The sequence below is a fragment of the Electrophorus electricus genome, chromosome 24 (assembly GCF_041902795.1).
Source record: "Electrophorus electricus isolate QZ-2024a chromosome 24, ASM4190279v1, whole genome shotgun sequence".
In the NCBI taxonomy this organism is placed as follows: Eukaryota; Metazoa; Chordata; class Actinopteri; order Gymnotiformes; family Gymnotidae; genus Electrophorus; species Electrophorus electricus.
In genome coordinates this window covers 11658968-11677010 of record NC_137520.1, presented here as the reverse complement: position 1 = coordinate 11677010, position 18043 = coordinate 11658968, and the positions used below count along the sequence as shown (strand labels likewise).

The 18043-nt window shown below is 39.2% G+C and overlaps 1 protein-coding gene across 2 annotated transcripts; it reads left to right on the top strand.

Moving 5' to 3' along the window:
* The first annotated feature begins 857 nt into the window (after window positions 1-857).
* Window positions 858-10244, top strand: tmem240a (transmembrane protein 240a). 2 transcript variants are annotated; one of them, XM_081707240.1, is made up of 4 exons: window positions 858-1551; window positions 2030-2136; window positions 4633-4841; window positions 9078-10244. In XM_081707240.1, the coding sequence occupies exons 1-4, from the start codon at window positions 1501-1503 to the stop codon at window positions 9230-9232; spliced, it is 522 nt and encodes a 173-aa protein (XP_081563366.1). In that variant the 5' UTR covers window positions 858-1500; the 3' UTR covers window positions 9233-10244. The 2 variants fall into 2 exon arrangements, with proteins under 2 accessions (XP_081563366.1, XP_026870338.1); XM_027014537.3 differs by having other exon boundaries at window positions 858-1721.
* Window positions 10245-18043: the final 7799 nt, after the last annotated feature.

Here is an 18043-nt window from a genome sequence, read left to right as displayed (position 1 = left end):
GAAATCCGTGCGGTCGTGTGGTTGTAGCCTATTTTTGGATTGAAGAACGTCACTGTTTGGATTAATACATGTAATTAATAACTGTAAGAATTAAATTAATTACAGCCAGTTTCTCTCTCTCTCTCTCTCTCTCTCTCTCCCTCTCTCTCTCTCTCTCTCTCTCTCTCTCTCTCTCTCTCTCTCTCTCTCTCTCTCTCTATATATATATATATATATATATATATATATATATATATATAAAGATAGAGACTAATTTAGAAAGAGATAGAGATTACTTTGTTTTCAAGAAGCACATTTATTTTGTTTTATTTCTCAGTTTAGTAGGCTGAGAACTACTTATTATGCAATTTTACTCAAGTTCATTGAAGTTGGTCAGCCTGTATCAGCTTATTGTGCCGTTTATTATTGGAGGACCTGACAGTGCTATTTAAAAAAAAAATCAATATAGTTCAAGTAGTCTATTTTTGACAGCTCTGTTATTTTCTTCGGTTATCATAAATTACACAAAGTCACTGTAACATGAACTATGCTCTGTAACGGAGAGGAGGCTATTGCCCATGCTACAGACGCTATACTACGTGGTAAGTGAAATGGCGCAACATGAACTGCAGAACGGGGGGTGTGGGGGTAAAGCTATATGCTACTTGTGGATAGCATATATTATATAATGTATAAGACGTTTCAGCAATTGAAATAATCTCGAATGAGAGACGTGAATAAGCAAATTTGCCACCTCCCATTCCCTTCTGTACGATACCCCTCACGTACACACCTACACACACGCACGCACACAGACGCGCGCGCGCGCACACACACACACACACACACACACACACACACACACACACACGCACGCTTTCTCTTATAGGCGCGCGCGGGCACGCTCACACAGTCAGAAGATTGGTAAAATGATCCTGGCCACGATGGCTGAAATAAGATGGTACAATCATGTGTCTCGCTTCGAGTGTTGATGAAAATGCTACTCGAACTCAAATGGAATTAAGGGACGGAGAATCTTGTCTAGTTTTGTCCTAGATCTGCCTACCTAAAAAAGATAAATGCTGGGCTGGGATCACCGGAGCAAAGACGGGCATCGAAATCGTTTCTCGCTACAACTTGACCAACTTGGCTCGTGATAAGGAGGGAAAGGCGAACATGGATTATTAAATGACACACCAGCGGCATAAGAGCTACGTACTTTCTTAATCGGCACTCCAAGAAAAAAAAATCTGATGTAAAACAGTAGCTCTGCCTGGTCTTGCTCTTCGTCGCTTGAAAATTTCAATGGTGCTGGAGCGCGGTGGTGAAGCACCATAGCGCCATAAGCAGAGCAGGACACTTTCCTCAACACCCTCCCACGACGTGCCCGGGTCCAGCGGTCCCGAACCTTACGCCGACCACAGCCTGGCTTGCAGAATCGAGTGGATGTATTACTACATGGAGAGAACAATAAAATCGTGTGTAATATAGGGGGCAGCGAGACCGGGCCACCCTAACCTTATGCGCCGCAGGAACATATTCCAATCTGGCGAGCCCAGGACTGAGAGACAGGTGCAGTAAAGACGCATCCATGAGCGTCTTCTCCCGGGACAGAGTGTTTTAACTTAAACGGATCTGTTGAAAAGACTATCCAGGGGAAAAGAAAACGGCGTTCGGAGGTTTTAATGCATATGATTACAACCACCATGATTTTTATGATCCTTGGTGCTTCTGTTGTAATGGTAAGATATGCATCATCGTCGATTTTGATATGAAATACTATTTGGCAGTTTTTTTAAGTTAACCGAAGACAGAGAGAAAACATAGAGAGGACAGAAGTGGAGTGCTTAAACAACTGAAAGTCCATTCACCAAATAACCACAACAATGATAAATGCACAGCCATATTAAGTAACAATGCAATAGCCAACTCGGTCTAAAAAAATCTCACTGTATTTCCCCTGCAGTAGTCCTGAGACCATGTCATGTAGCGCTTGCTATGTTCGAATACTGCTTGTCATGTCCCGGTTGACTCGAATGGTTCTTTGCAGGCGATAGCGTGTTTAATGGACATGAACGCACTACTGGATCGCTTTCACAACTACATTCTACCGCATTTACGAGGAGAGGACCGTGTCTGTCATTGCAACTGTGGAAGGTAAAAACTACTTAATAATTCATTTTATTACAAAAAAAAAAAAAAATGTTGCCAACAAATGCATTGAAAGGTTCCCGTGTAGCTTATTCCAACAGATTCAAGGCCTGTTGGAGGATGTCTTATGCTGTATTATTTTCATAGCTTAGAAAGAATATTCACACATATATGCAAGGAGCAGCAGTGGATTGTATAGGCCTTAACATTTATTTCATTATGCGATGGTTTAATGGAGATTCGATAGACAATTTACACGACTGAGCTATTAACGGTTAGTGTCTGTGTTTTCGGTGAAGAATTCTGGATTTCTCTGGGTGTCTCTCTGCGTATCAAGGTGTGTTTTTCTCTAAGCACAGCCAGAGATATATGTAGTTAATGGCCTGGTGCGTTCGCCACACGCAACGGTGAGGGTTAATCATTTCTGATACAACTGATTACAAAAAGGTTGTGTTGAGAGTGGTAAGTATAGCCTTTATCTTCATCAGCCTACTGTATAAATTCGTGGGTGTCGTAGTATAGGTGTAATGTGTGCAACCTACCCCCTGGTAGGATGAAAAACATTACTAATTTCCATAGAGACCAATCCGGTGTAGAAGGGGCAAAAAGTAAAATCATATGCCATTGATTTTAGCAGAGATGTATTAAAATGTAGGCTATGTGTCTACTTTTTGATACATCAGCCTATTTAATATGTAGGGTGTTATTTTTGAAATATCGTTACTCTTTACGTGGGAGCTTATGGTACTTATTAATATCACCATTTACTCATTAATGTTATATAGGAAGACTCACAGCTCTGCTCTGCTGATTTCAATCTTACGAGCACATTTTTTTTAAAACCAAGGATACTGACTCAGGTCAATCCAAATTTATGTCTGACTTTGCCCAGCTAATAATGCTTTCTGCACAAATTATAACAGCACACGTAAATCGTTGACTGAACAGATGACATTGATATTGCCTAACGCGTGGCAGATTGTCAGTGGTAATTCCTGAGGAAAAGCTTTCTGTAAATTTCAAGGCATCATGCAAGAGATATTCATACAGCAGAGCCTGGGATCAGTTAACCATCAGACTGTTACCTGTCCATATAGCATATCCCTGGGATGCAGTTTTCTCTAGAACCTAGGAAACTTTCTTATGTGTTCTATATGAGGGATGGTATTAATATGGAATCATATACTGAGTATTGGCACTAATAACATTAGATGACTAAAGGTTAGGGTTAGGGTTAGGGTTAGGGTGAATGAATCACCTGAACTCCACTTTCACTCTCACTCACACACACACACACACACACACACACACACACATACACACGCACACACACACGCACACATATATATATATATATATATATATATATATATATATATATATATATATATATATATATATATATATATATATATATATATATATATATGTATGTATATGTATGTATCAAGCCCCACCACTGCCAAGTTGCCACTGTTGGGCCCCGGAGCAAGGCCCTTAACCCTCAATTGCTCAAGCTGTACTCAGTTATAATTGTAAGTCGCTTTGGATAAAAGCGGCAGCTAAGTGCCGTAAATGTAATGTAAATGTAAATGTTCTTATATCCCCGGTAGCTTAAACACAATTCTGTTGGGCATTTAAGACTTCAAAAGCTCCAGTCAAATAAGGAAGCTAACATTATATTCACATGTGTCTTCATACATTTTATACCTGTTTCAAACATATTTCTGGATTCTGCCTTGGCAGCAGCCAAGGAAAGAATTGTAAAATATCCTAAAAAACTAGTAGAAAGCATGTTTTTTGATAGAATATAAACACACGTAAATAAAACAAAATGTATATTTGTCGGGGTTATCAAATATTTGTCGGGGTTTAAATGATCGCCCCATTAAGCAGAGTTTCTTAGTAATAGTAGGCTTCTTAGTGCTAAAGCTAGGATGCACTATGCACAATTAAATGATGGCATGCAGCAATTTTAGTAACGTCTGAGCTAAAAACAGCGACTCTATGTCTTAAGGGTGTATATTTAAGAACTATTATAAAACACTGACATACAAACACAAATCTGAGAGACAAAACTGTGACAAACAAAACATCTCTAGAAATGTATAAATGCTTATGTCAAATAACCTCTGTGGCTATCTGCATGAGCATTACTAAATACCATATGCTCCATGACCAAGTCCTTATACCAAATTGTCCTTATAGATGTATAAAAGATCTCAGGTACTACCATTTTCACTTATATAAAGGGGTCTATTAACAGGAACATTTTCCATCTCCAACTACAGCGCGAATTATCATAACAGTGTTAAAATTGCTTAGATTGTTTCTTTTCCATCAAGGTAGATGTAATTGTTATGGCTCGGTTAAATGCGTTAATCCTCTGTGCGCTTTCTGAATAAACCTGCACTGATCGCAGTATTTTTTTTGCCTATTTCTTTCTTTTCTTCTTCTTCTTCTTTGGCTAAATATCAATATCCAATATTTCTGCTTTCTCAGGCACCATGTCCATTATGTAATCCCATACGATGGCGACCATTCATTGGTGGACTCTTCAGAGAACTACTTTGTGAGCGACAGTGTGACGAAGCAGGAGATGGACCTCATGCTGGGCCTTCTGCTGGGGTTCTGCATTAGCTGGCTCTTGCTGTGGTTGGACGGGGCGTTACACTGTGCTGTGAGGGCTTGGAGGGCCAGCCGGTACTGTGGTGAGTGTGACGGAGCATTTCAGCCAGGGAGATTAGCGAGGTGCGTGCATGGACTGGTATGAAGTGTGTCTTAGAGACTGGCTCACCACATGATGCACACTGTGGCAGATGATGATATTTTTGTGCTCACACTGTGTGAGTGTGAATACAGTAACTGTGTATGGGAGAAATGATTCACTCTTAACACTTCGTGTGTTTAGGGAATAAATTAGAGGCTTGGAACTGACACTCCATATGTCCAGTGTCATGATTAATGAAAAAATGTCTTAAAAACATGAGAATACAACATATTATTCTTTTGCCCATCAATCATGTAACATGATAAGATGACAGGTATTGGCTGCAGTGTCAGGAAATGAGAGAAGCTAATGATGTCATTAACCATTTAATTATTTTACGCGGAAGTTTATCGGCTGCAGTGTTGGTCATTAAACGTTGCTTGTGAAGATTTGCAAAGAGTGTGTTCAAACTGATATCTGTTCAGCCTACATACAGTGATCTGTGCACCTAATAAATAAAGGTACCCAGTTCTGGATAACTTGCATCTTATTTCCCTCATATGCAAGACAGAGCATCTAATAACTGGGATCTGAGAGATAAATAAACTCATATTTGTTTGAAATATCTTCCCATATTTACTTGCCCCAAATATGTATGTTGTCTTCCCGTTTTGCAATACTTAAATCATATGTCAGCTTACTACTGGGTTTGTCAGTAAAGCAAGAAAGAAAAATGTTCAAACACTAAGACAGTTTCTGTATTGCTGGATGTGATAACCAAAATAAAAAGTAAGAAAATTCTTCTAATGTCTAAAAGCCAAGAAGCTTCTTAGTGATGTCTAACGGGGATAAACACTCAGGCTGTTTCACACAGCCAGTGCATTAGGGGCATCTCATGGATTACACATGGGTCAAAATATCTGGGCACCCACTCCTGTTAGATTTAACCAGGAACCAAGACTTCTGTTCTGAAGTTCAGATAACAATCATAATTTCTTCACTAGATGTTGGTCTAGACCACTAAAGTTGGTCTAGCGTGACTGTAATAAATAGCTAAATGCTTTTGCTATTTATTCAATTGTCCTATTGTTTTCTTCTGTAATGATGGGAGAAATGGCTTAAACAGCTCCTCATAAACACACACATTTCATTACTTTAGTTTTGCATGAACTATTGAACATGCAGAAATAACTATGCAGAACTTTTAAGATGAAGCAGGCCAAAGCATCCCCTGGTCATGTCTTGTTAATTATGTTTAATTAATCTTATTACATTCATTTTATGTTAATTGCCAAATCCTTTCCAACAATACGAAAACAAATTTTTCCCCATGGCTGTTGCGGTGAAAGTTATGCTTTGAGTTGATGTGACTGAGCCACCAGGCAGTACAGCAGTGGTTTGTTACAGTCATCTAGGTCTGCTGAAGTACATCTGTTGTGGCTGGACAATTAGTACTGCTTTTAAAAGAAATTGTTTTCTTTTTAAAAAAGTATTTCCAGGAACTGAGATTTTTAGAAAATTGTACATTAAAAAGATTAGCAGAGTGGGACTAAAAATTGAGAAGACAAGCCAGATCAAAGCAGGACAAGGAGGAAAAGAAAAATATTTTTCATATATTTCAGCCACATATAAAGAAAGCAGTCAGTAGCATAATGTAACTCACCCGGCATCCCATTGTGATTTAAGTCTGTCTTTGTGTAAAGCAACCACGCGTGTTGCTTTTTATGCATTGAACATGAATGTAACCCACACAGAAAGGGTCTATTTAAATTTAGTACAGATGTGTATTGACATAGCAATGAATAATACAATATATCTGTCTGCATACAAGAGAAAATAGATCTCCTGAATAATCCAGCCTAAGGAAATATGGTGGGGAAGCCCCTGTCGTGGAGCCCACCATGGCTGTGAAAGTGTGACGCTGGTGGTGGGTCAGCCTCATTTAGCCTGTCTGAGATAGGGAGTGAAGGTGAGACAGAGAGATGGCAAGAGAGTGAAGGAGGATGGGGTAGACGCTGTCATGTCCCCACCCCCCCACCCCCACACACACACGCACGCACACACACACACACGCGCACACACACACGCACGCACACACACGCACGCACACACGCACGCACGCACGCACACGCACACACACACACACGCACACACACACACGCACACACACACACACACGCACACACACACACACACACTTTCTCCTCCTGCACCCTCTTGCTTTCTGAGAGCTATAAATAGAAAGAGAGCAGCTGGAAAAAGAAGGCAAGGAAGGGGGAGATGTGTGAGTGACGCACGCACGCACACACACAGGAGAGCACAGAGATTTTTTTAGCTCTCATTTTCCCCATTCTCTTAATTTCATCTCTCCCCCAGTCGTTCCTTCAGAGTCTACTAGTAGAAATCATTGTGCTGTCTTCATGTGCACATCCTTTCACCTTGATCATTTTTCCATTTTGTGATTTTATTTCCTATTTAAACTGAGTTCAATATATTATGTGACGGGGATGTATTTTGTGGACATTTTAATAATGAAAAAAGACAATGTAATGTGATGACTTTGCACTGATGTCCCCTATGCTAATCTGAACACAGCTCTTAAATTACTGCCATACCATTATTTGCATTTAATTATGAGTAAATTTGTGCAGGCATTCACTGCCATCGGAGGCTCATTGGTTTTCTTTACATTAATAAATTTACCCTTATTTACTGTTGTCTTTTAGATATCCTTCAGAATGATCCTTGTGGATGGCACATAAATCTATAAATAACTTTCTCTATCCTTTCCAGCCGGGCTATTGGTGAGGGGCAGGGCTGTCTAGGGATCTATCTTTCATTCAGTTTGGCTTGTTGTCACCATATCTGCCCAGCATGACATTCACCAACACTATTCCCTACATTCACCAACACTGTTCCCTACATTCACCAACACTATTCCTTACATTCACCAACACTATTCTCTACATTCACCAACATTATTCCCTACATTCACCAACACTATTCCCTACATTCACCAACACTGTTCCCTACATTCACCAACACTATTCCCTACATTCACCAACACTATTCTCTACATTCACCAACACTATTCCCTACATTCACCAACACTATTCCCTACATTCCCCAACACTATTCTCTACATTCACCAACACTATTCCCTACATTCACCAACACTATTCCCTACATTCACCAACACTGTTCCCTACATTCACCAACAATATTCCCTACATTCACCAACACTATTCCCTACATTCACCAACACTATTCCCTACATTCACCAACACTATTCCCTACATTCACCAACACTATTCCCTACATTCACCAACACTGTTCCCTACATTCACCAACACTGTTCCCTACATTCACCAACACTATTCTCTACATTCACCAACACTATTCCCTACATTCACCAACACTATTCCCTACATTCACCAACACTATTCCCTACATTCACCAACACTGCTCCCTACATTCACCAACACTATTCTCTACATTCACCAACACTATTCCCTACATTCACCAACACTATTCTCTACATTCACCAACACTATTCCCTACATTCACCAACACTATTCCCTACATTCACCAACATTGTTCCCTACATTCACCAACACTGTTCTCTACATTCACCAACACTATTCCCTACATTCACCAACACTATTCTCTACATTCACCAACACTGTTCCCTACATTCACCAACACTATTCCCTACATTCACCAACACTATTCCCTACATTCACCAACACTATTCCCTACATTCACCAACACTATCTCAAGCACTGTTCTCATTAATTCATGTAAACATTGCTATCATGTATCTGATTTAGTAAAGTAGATAGGACATTTTCCATGTTATGCAATCATTTAATAAGCAAATATTAGATTTTACAATGGTGGTAATTTAGATCTAGACTACTGCAATCACATATGTAAACATCTTCTCAATATTTAAAGCCCTAATCAGCATATTTAATATATTAAGATAAAGTAAGCTAAAGAACACACAAATCAGTCATTGGCAATCTAAAATATTTTTTTTCTAAGATCAGCTCCTGGAACAAACATGTAATAAACATGTAATAAAATAAAAATGCAATAAAGAATCCGTATAGGGGTCCAGAGGGCTGTGAGTGCACACCAGTAGGAGAACACTTTGCTTGCCAGGTTTGTAAAAGTGACTGTGAATGCAAAATACAATTTTGGTTAAATGTCTTATGCTCCTTCCCACTTGCAGACACGCCGTCATGGTCCTGGCTTCCCCAGTTTTGTAACCTGCGAGATCTCCGTCGACGTGCACACTTACGGCAGCTGGAGGACTCCAGTGGGAACATGGTGCACATTAAGCAGAAGCTCTATCATAACGGTCACCCCAGTCCCCGTCATCTTTGACTCTCAATAACAACCCCCCCCCCAACTGCCCCATTACCAAATGCTGCCTCAGAGACCCACTACAACACTCCCACTACTGTCAAATGACCTTTTTGACTTTCTACAACCACTCAACACAATTCAGTATTTGCAGTAAAAACTAGAACTTGAGAGGAAAGAAACTGTAAGGGTTTTTTTCAGTGCACCATGTTTGTGGGGAGATGGGGTTGAAGGTGAGATTTTTGGGAGTATTTATTTTTCTGTACAGGCATTTTCATTTTTTATTGTTAAATCTAAGCATGCACTTTTAAAATGGTGGAGGAGACATGTACAAGAATCATTTAAACAGGGCAATGGATCCGGGGTGTCACTCCATTTCTGCTTTTTGTTTTTTTTGTTGTTTTTTTTTTTGTTCTTTTAAATTGGAACGGATTTTCGGGACCAATTTGGGTGGGGCCGATGAGCAAAAGGGTGGTGGTAATGTCAGGATTTTGACATCATAGTTAATTATTCATGTAAATACTTATACATATTGTTTTATGGGACTTAGGTCCACACAGGGTTAGGGGGATGTTAGAAATGGGTTATAAATTTTGTGCCAGGAATGTAGACTAAAGGAAAGTGAAGAATACAAAGTCTGAGAGCTGAAATGACACTGTAATTGTTTGACATGACAAAAATAGATCTCTGTAAAATAATGATTGATCAGCTTTGTTACCTAGTGAAATAAATGAATGTATGTAATTTTATCTGTAAATAAGGGAGAGGGAGGGGAACAAGATAAATGGTAAGGGCTCTCCATGCTCTACAGAGTGTTACCTGTTAAACCGAGAAAGAGTCTTAACTTCGTTTGTCTTCCCTCCACTGTCAGTAGCCCTTCTTCTTTTGAATGACTCTTTAGTAAAACTAGAGCAGCCAGCTTGCCAGCAGAGAGAGCCCTGACCCACTTCCCCTTCCTCTCCATGTCCAGACATTGCTGTTGTGAAGATGAAATGTCTGTTTTATTAAAAGTGCCACTGAAGCACAACAGTGACCCCTATTGTTGAGACACGTTATTTCTCACCAGCTGTTGGTCCCAGCTGTGGCAACAAAATGTCTCATCTCAGTTCCTCTTGTACATTTTTGATACTTCTGCAGAAACTGAAATGTGTTTTTGTCTGTTTATATCCACTAGGTAAAAGTAATCCTAAACCATAGTTACAAACACTGCAAGCTTTCCCTTTAATAGGAAAGAAAATGACCCCCCCCCCCCCCCAAAAAAAATGTATGAAATACATTTCTCAAGCACTGACCAAAATAAAATTTAAAAAAGAGATCAAGATCAAAATTGATCATTAATGTATCAATAAAAGAACTGACATTCTGGGGCTTAAATCTAATTCCAAAGACTAGTGTCATCAACAATTTTGTCAACAATGTTGTCCACGTTGTCAGCATTTATACTTTATATTTATATCTATTTATATCTAACTTTATTGCACCAATTTGTGGAATAAAAATATATAATAAAATCAAGCCACAATTATGATTTTATAAAGCCATTTTGTATTACATCATGCTAATATTATTCATTCTCAAAAAATGTTTCTTATGTAAACATGTATAACTACTTCATAAAAATATGCCAAGAGACATCAGATACACCTTAAAAAATCTAAATAACTTTCTAAATAAAAGAATTCCCACTTAACCAAATCATACAAAGGTTTTGTCACAGTTTGTCGCTCCTATTATCCATCTCTACGGTTTCCTTTTCTCATGTTTCACTTTTCCAGTCCCGTTCCAGTCCTTGTTTTGGTTTTCACTCTTCATGATTTGTACCTGTGTCTTGTTTAGTGTTAATTAAGTTCATGTATTTAAACCCTGTCTTGTTGCCTGTGTCTTGTCTGTTCATTCTGTAATGGTGAGCAGTAAGGAGGTTGACGCAAGTGTGGAGAAGAGCAAGATTAATTAGGGGCAAGTCCAAAGTCAGAGTCGTTAGGGTAGTCCAGGGTCATAGGGCCAACACATAGATTCCGAGAATACATGACAAACCAAAAACACACGAAGGCAAACGGGGAAGCAGGCTATAAAAGAGGCTAAGAAACGGGAGGTCCACGATAAACATAGAGACTAGGAGGCACTGAGTACAAACTTACGGGCTCGCAAAACCATCAAAACATTCATCCAAACAACCATACAACCAAAAAATGAACAGCCATGAATACATGAACTTAATGAACAAGGCACAGGTGCAAATCATGAACAGTAAGAGCCTAAGCAAGGACTGGAACACGTGACAAAGAAACCATAGAGATGGACAATAGGAAGGACCAACCGTGACAGGTTTTAAAGTCACACATTTGTTCTGTAGTTCTTTATAAAAAAACACACACGGCCAACAGTATTTCAAAAATGCACTAATTGGTCTGATTTAGACTTAGCAATTGTCACCATGCAGCTGTTATGTCCTGGGTTTTCTATGATGAATAAAGAGTAAATAGTGTAAATAAAGAATTATTGGAACTCTAAATCTTTTGGTTGTGTAGTCTGTAAAATCCATACAGAATAGGCAGCACTTAGTATGCATTATCAGTGCCAGTGGGTCTGGGTATGGCCTTAGTCACAGTGCGGAGTCACTGTGGATTTTACAGGTTAGGAATTGATTGGATGTGGAGGAGCAGTGCACTGGGTAGATATAGGGAGAATAATGCTGTGTATGACATGGGTATTGTGCAATAAGCCCATCTTGAACTGGTGTCCCCAAGCACACATTAAGGTGTCAGTGGTGATAGGTGTGGCTTTAGTTATCAGGGAGGTTAGTGTGGGGTTTCATCTAAAGAGGTGCATATGGCTTGTTTAAAAGCTACTGAGCTACTCACTACTCAGTCTTCTGGGGGCTTAAATCAGCTAAACACTGACAAAAGTTCCCTACCTGATGACCCATGTGAGGAGCTTGTGATGTGGTTTCTAGTATGACTTGAGTTAGCTGGGCCCAATGTAAAATTCGAATGGTTTGGCACATCTTAACCGGTGTATAATTATAACTGAATAATGCGAACATTTTTTGTATAGGAATATAATGGCATTTCCTTGTTGTAATTGCTATGACTACAGCTAGAACATTAACTTTTTGTTTATCCTAATTGTTTGGCACTTAGAGGCTGCCTCTGAACTTTATTAAGTTGGATTCCCACCATCATGATAGGAAGTACCTCAGGGATTGAACGTCAGAGGTGAGGGGGAATTTAGGCGGCAGGATGATCTCAATGTTCTTTAACCGGCTTTAAAAATTGTAATATCCAATTGTAATATCCATGTCAAAAATTCCAATTTCCAATTCTAATAGCCATGACTACCACGGATTTGTTAGCTAAGTAACAGGAATCTTTTTCCATGTGTGATGAACTGATTGGTTTGGTTTGGACATCTCTTGCCTGCTTCCACCTCTTTTTTCAGGGTTGTGGGGTCAAAGTGATATAACTACTGTGCCTCTGTGCAGTGAGTGGATATTTTCAAGACTGAGTTCCTCCAGTAAAGCTTTAATAAACATATAGGCAGTACTTTCAAGGTGCCAATGGACATATTGGACTGAGAGACTAAACTTCCTTGACTTCCACAGCAAGCAATGGGAAGTTGCTACCAAAAGATGGATTAGTGTGCCCTTTGCTCCTGACAGGGGGGGTTTCATTGTTGTGCATCAGGGGAGTGATCATTTTCATTTTTATATCATTTGAGTGTGAGTGTAGTGTTTTTTGAGAGTCATATGAAAGTGCTCGTAACCATTACTAAATGAATTATTAGTGAGTGGCAGTTCAGTATCAATTATCACAAAATGAGTTGCGTGAATTGGAGTGCTTGAATGCAATGGTTTCCTCACCTGTTGTTTGTCAGCTGGTGAAAGCTCTAGGCTGTGCTAGGGGTTGCTGGGGATAATTCTGCATGTGCAGTTAAACATCCAGCCTCTCTACCAGACCAGTGTGGGAAGAAGCGGGACCAAACTATAAGACACTTTAGCGGGACCAAACTATAAGACACAGAGTCAGGTTTGTCACTCAAGATTATCTGACCTGTTTTCATTGCTAACCACTCTTTTCTGCTCTGTCAAAATATCATCTATTCCAAGTTTTAATATTCTGGAGAATGAGAAAATACTGTTAGGCCTACAAATTTGAGTGTCCTTTGCATCTGCACAGCAAATTCATTAGAAGGTACAAGTTCTGAAGTATTTTGTTCTAAAGTATTTTTGCGAACAGTACAAAATCCCAAGACAGCAAAACTATAGTTTCAGCTTTACTAGCTAAACAATATTCTGAGAACCTCATAAAATTTGAAACAATCCCAATGTTTTTTGCTAGTTTATCTCTGACCAGGGACAGCAAATTAAAAAATGTAATCAGTTCTGTCCAGTCAAAGTGCTTCTGGATGTTGACTGTGAAATATAAACAAGAATCTGAATAACAAGGTATTATTATTATTATTATTATTATTATAAGTCATAGTAGTAGTAGTAGTAGTAGTAGTCATTAGCTCTGGGTATGGTGATAAAAGAAGGTAAAAGAAAATACATAATTCATACAAACTTCTTCTTTAAACACAGAATTCACAGTTTCACACAAGCACACGCACACACACACACATACACATACACAAACACACACATGCGCACACACACACACATACACATACACAAACACACACATGCGCACACACACACGCACACACACACGCAGAGTACAAAGAGAGCTTTATACCAATTACAGGTTACAGTGAAAATCCCTTTGACCTGCATATGCTCAGTGGTTCTCAGGCGGATCTGCTGCTCCCGGCTGAGATGGGAACTTTCCCTGGTCAAGCCCGCCCTGGCTTTTAGAGCTCGCCTCCACATGCTGTACCTCATGCCACTGGCAGAAGCGCCTCATGCAGATGAATGAGAGACCGCGAGCTGCACAGTCTTTCTGCCTCATATGCTCAAATACTGTGAGGGGGAGGTCTGCTGCTACCTATTCTCAAAGCCTTTCATTTCTGGACAGATTCCTCCTACTTAAGGAGGTTTATGGAACTGCTGTGAAATTGCAAAGTAGAAGGTGAACTAAAAGAACAACAACAAAAAAAAAATGCATCTCAGAAATTGCCTCCTGATAAAAGTTATACATGATAGAAAGATACAAACTGGTGCACTGTGTGTTCAATAACAAGCCATGGTAATAAACAAATGTATGGTTACAGAGCTCACCTTTTGCTGTGATTTGTCATATCTCTGTCTAGCAAGTCATCTGAGACCTGAAAAAAGGAAACCAGGAAAAGCTCACAAGGCCATTGGATATCTCCCTCTCTCCCAGCACTGATGGGTCTCCTCTGCCATCGTTTCCCACCACTCTTCTTCCTGGACTTATCCTACTGCTCCAGTTCATGATCAAACGAAGAAGATAAGATATCGCAAAGGAGTTTAAATACAGTGAGTTGCTGCACAATGAATTGTGAGAAGAATGATCATTTTGGGTTGATGTTTACATTTACATTTATGGCATTTAGCAGATGTTCTTATCCAGAGCGACTTAAAAAAGTGCTTTGTCATTTACTCATAGAATACATCCTAGACAGTAGGTTAGAGCCCAACATACAAATGAACTAGAATACTGTAGAAATCACTGCTGATGCAAAATACATTTTGTAAAATACATGTACAAAATACATAAGGTCTATCTTAAACAATGATACGTGTAATAAGATATAAGTGCTGGAGTTTGTTAAACAACATCAGTGTAATAAACAATACCCTATAATAAGTATTAATTTAGTCAGACAATATGGGAGCAGATTCAGTTGTCATTTAAATATTCCATGAATAGATAGGTCTTCAGTCTGTGTTTGAAGACTGCGAGGGTTTCTGGTGTCCGGACAGCAAGTGGGAGTTCATTCCACCATCTTGGAGCAGATCAGAAAATAGTCTCGATACTTGTCTTCCATGAGACCTGAAGCATGGTATTTCAAGCCAAGCCTTACTTGAGGTTCAAAGTACTCGAGGCTTTGACCATTGGAGGGGCTGATCCATTTTTGGTTTTGTAGTCGAGCATCAACGTTTTAAATCTGATGTGTGCAGCTACTGGAAGCCAGTGAAGGGAGCGCAGCAGTGGAGTAACGTGTGAACTTCGGAAGATTGAAGACCAATCATGCTGCTGCATTCTGGACAAGTTGTAGAGGTTTGATGGCTCTTAGAAGAAGACCAGCAAGTAGTGAGTTGCAGTAATTTAGCTTTTCACAAGAGACTGCCCAAGCACCTGGGCAGCTTCCTGCAAGAGAAAGGGCCGAATCCTTTGTATGTTACAAAGGAGAAATCTGCAAGGTTAGATTTCCAACTATGCTGTTTGTTCTTGCATCTTGCAATTCCAACACCTCTTATGCAAAGCCTACATTTGTCTGAAATACAGAGGTGTAGGAAACAAATATATTGCATTATAATGTTTCAATAATTCATTTACTGAACTGACGCATTGTCTAGAATTTCTGCCAAACTGTATTAATCTTCTGATACTAATATTACAGATTATGCCTGATTTTCATCAGTAATGTAATTTGAGAAAAAAAAAAAAGTCTGTGTGACTGTCCTAGCATCTGTAATTAGCATTTAAAATTTCAACATGGTATGACTGTATTAACCAATCAGGAATATTACCTACAAGGTGGCAGTCCTATTTACCTGTCAGTTATTTTGGGTATGCATGCATGGAAGGGTAGGCTAAGTGTTAAGTGTGCACATCTTTGGAGCCAGGGGCTTTGGAAAAAGGTTTGGATAGAGGGATTAAAAGGGGGGCCTTCAATGGCTAAATTTGACAGAAGTTAACAAGAACTGCAATCTAAGACACTAAAATTTGAATGACTAAGCTTTAAGCAGCATATGTCTGTAGGTTGTGGGTTCTGCCGCATACACACATGATGAAGAAAAACATTAGAATGACATTCTGAACAAACAAAGCAAGTGTCGGATGTAAGGAATAATCTGTGTGGTTAATATTTTGCCCCAGATATGCCTGCTTCATTCAGTCTTCACTCTCTTCATCCAAAATAATCTTCAAGACATGCAGTAATCCTTAGGAACTGCAAAATCCCAAAATAATTCACATAATTTTACACATTAAAACTGCTTCCCAGCTCTATTACCTAACACACCAGATACTATAGCTAACTGACCGAGGATAAATAACAAATGATAAACGTTTACTCCATCTGTCATTTGTCAAGTTCTATTGTTGTTTGTCCAGTTATACTGTTAAAGCAGAAGTCTGTGTTTCATTTTATGGTGACAGTATCCCAGGCACTTTATTTCTTTCCTTTAGGTGAACAGGATGTTCTGCCCCTCCTTAATTTTGGGGTCATCACCTGATAACTGTAGCAGTTCATGCATCGAGAACCTCTGCTCCATGCGAGCATGTGCAAACTCTGGGAGGTGCTGTGATCCAGTGTTTGAAGTAAAAAGAGAACTGTAAGTTGTTAAAGATGTTAGTGCAGTTTGCTGTGGAAAGCCTATTTCACTTTATTTTTGTTATACTGTACTTAGTATGACCATCAAAAATAATCATCACTGTCGACATACATCATTATATTTAGATTTATCAGTGCACACGAACTTTTCAGAACCTTATTAGACCTCAATATCGTTTCCATCATAACTCTAAAGTGAGATTTTTATACAGTGCTATAACAACATACTGAACTGTCTGGAAGGTTGTTTTAGTAATGGCCATCTCTTTTTTAATGCTAAACTCACCTGTGAGGTTTGTGGTCAAAAAATGAATTTGACTAATCTGACCACAGTCTCATTGATGTCATAGTGGCTAAACGTCATGATGAGAAGACAGGCTTTTTCCAGACAAGTTTTCCAAACATCTTGTTTACTTATAATAGTGACCTTGTGATTCCCAGAGACAAGTGGTTCTACACTTTTCTGACTGCTATCCTATTTTGGACCAAATTTATTTATAAAGCACAGGAGCTAGGAGTTCTAGGATGAGGCAAGGATGTGAATTTGAACTATGAATTATTTATGGAGTAAAGTTATCCTTTACAACAGGAGGGTTAAATTCAGATTCAAATGACTATGAAACAGTCAGGCAAGTCCAAATAGCAGAAGGAAGCACAGCATGTATACCATGGCAAGATACCAGGCAGCACTGCAGCTGTGGGGTGCAGGTGAGCACAGCTTGACAAAGGGATGAAACAGATTGTTAGTTATGTTTGGGGCATGCAGTATTTGAAACAAGGTGTGTATCATGATCAAACCGTAAACAGAGATTCTGAGAAGCATGGCAGTAAGAGCATAATTACAGGAGAGAACCAGAAGAGAGCAAAGGAATGAGAGCTCAATAAGACATCAGCACACTTTACAGTCTGCCATCAACAAACCTTTGTAAGAATAACAACATCTCAGCTCACTGCAACTTCATAACAACATATAAACCATCGGATGTGCATCTTATATCTGAAGAAAAGAGATTAGCCAAATTCTTTGTCTGGATTTAAAGCCTAAAATTACCTAGGGCAATCGGCTTAAGGAAGGGAAGTGTGGAAGGGTTTAAAAAATGTTCTGAACACTGACAGGAAGATTTTTTCTTAAGAAAAAGCTCTACCCCCTGCTATAATTTTTGTAATTTCACGTTTTGTCTATTTTGCCACTTTGTTTCAATGAATATGCAATTTAAAGCGTTTCTCTGAGTGCAATATACTAGGCGGGGTCAATGCAAACAGGATAATTTAGCTTCGACGAGATATTTTTATCAAGCCGAAGGTATATCTGAGACTGGAAACTTCGTGTTTAAATTTATATGACTGTACCGCCATAACTAATCTTATGCG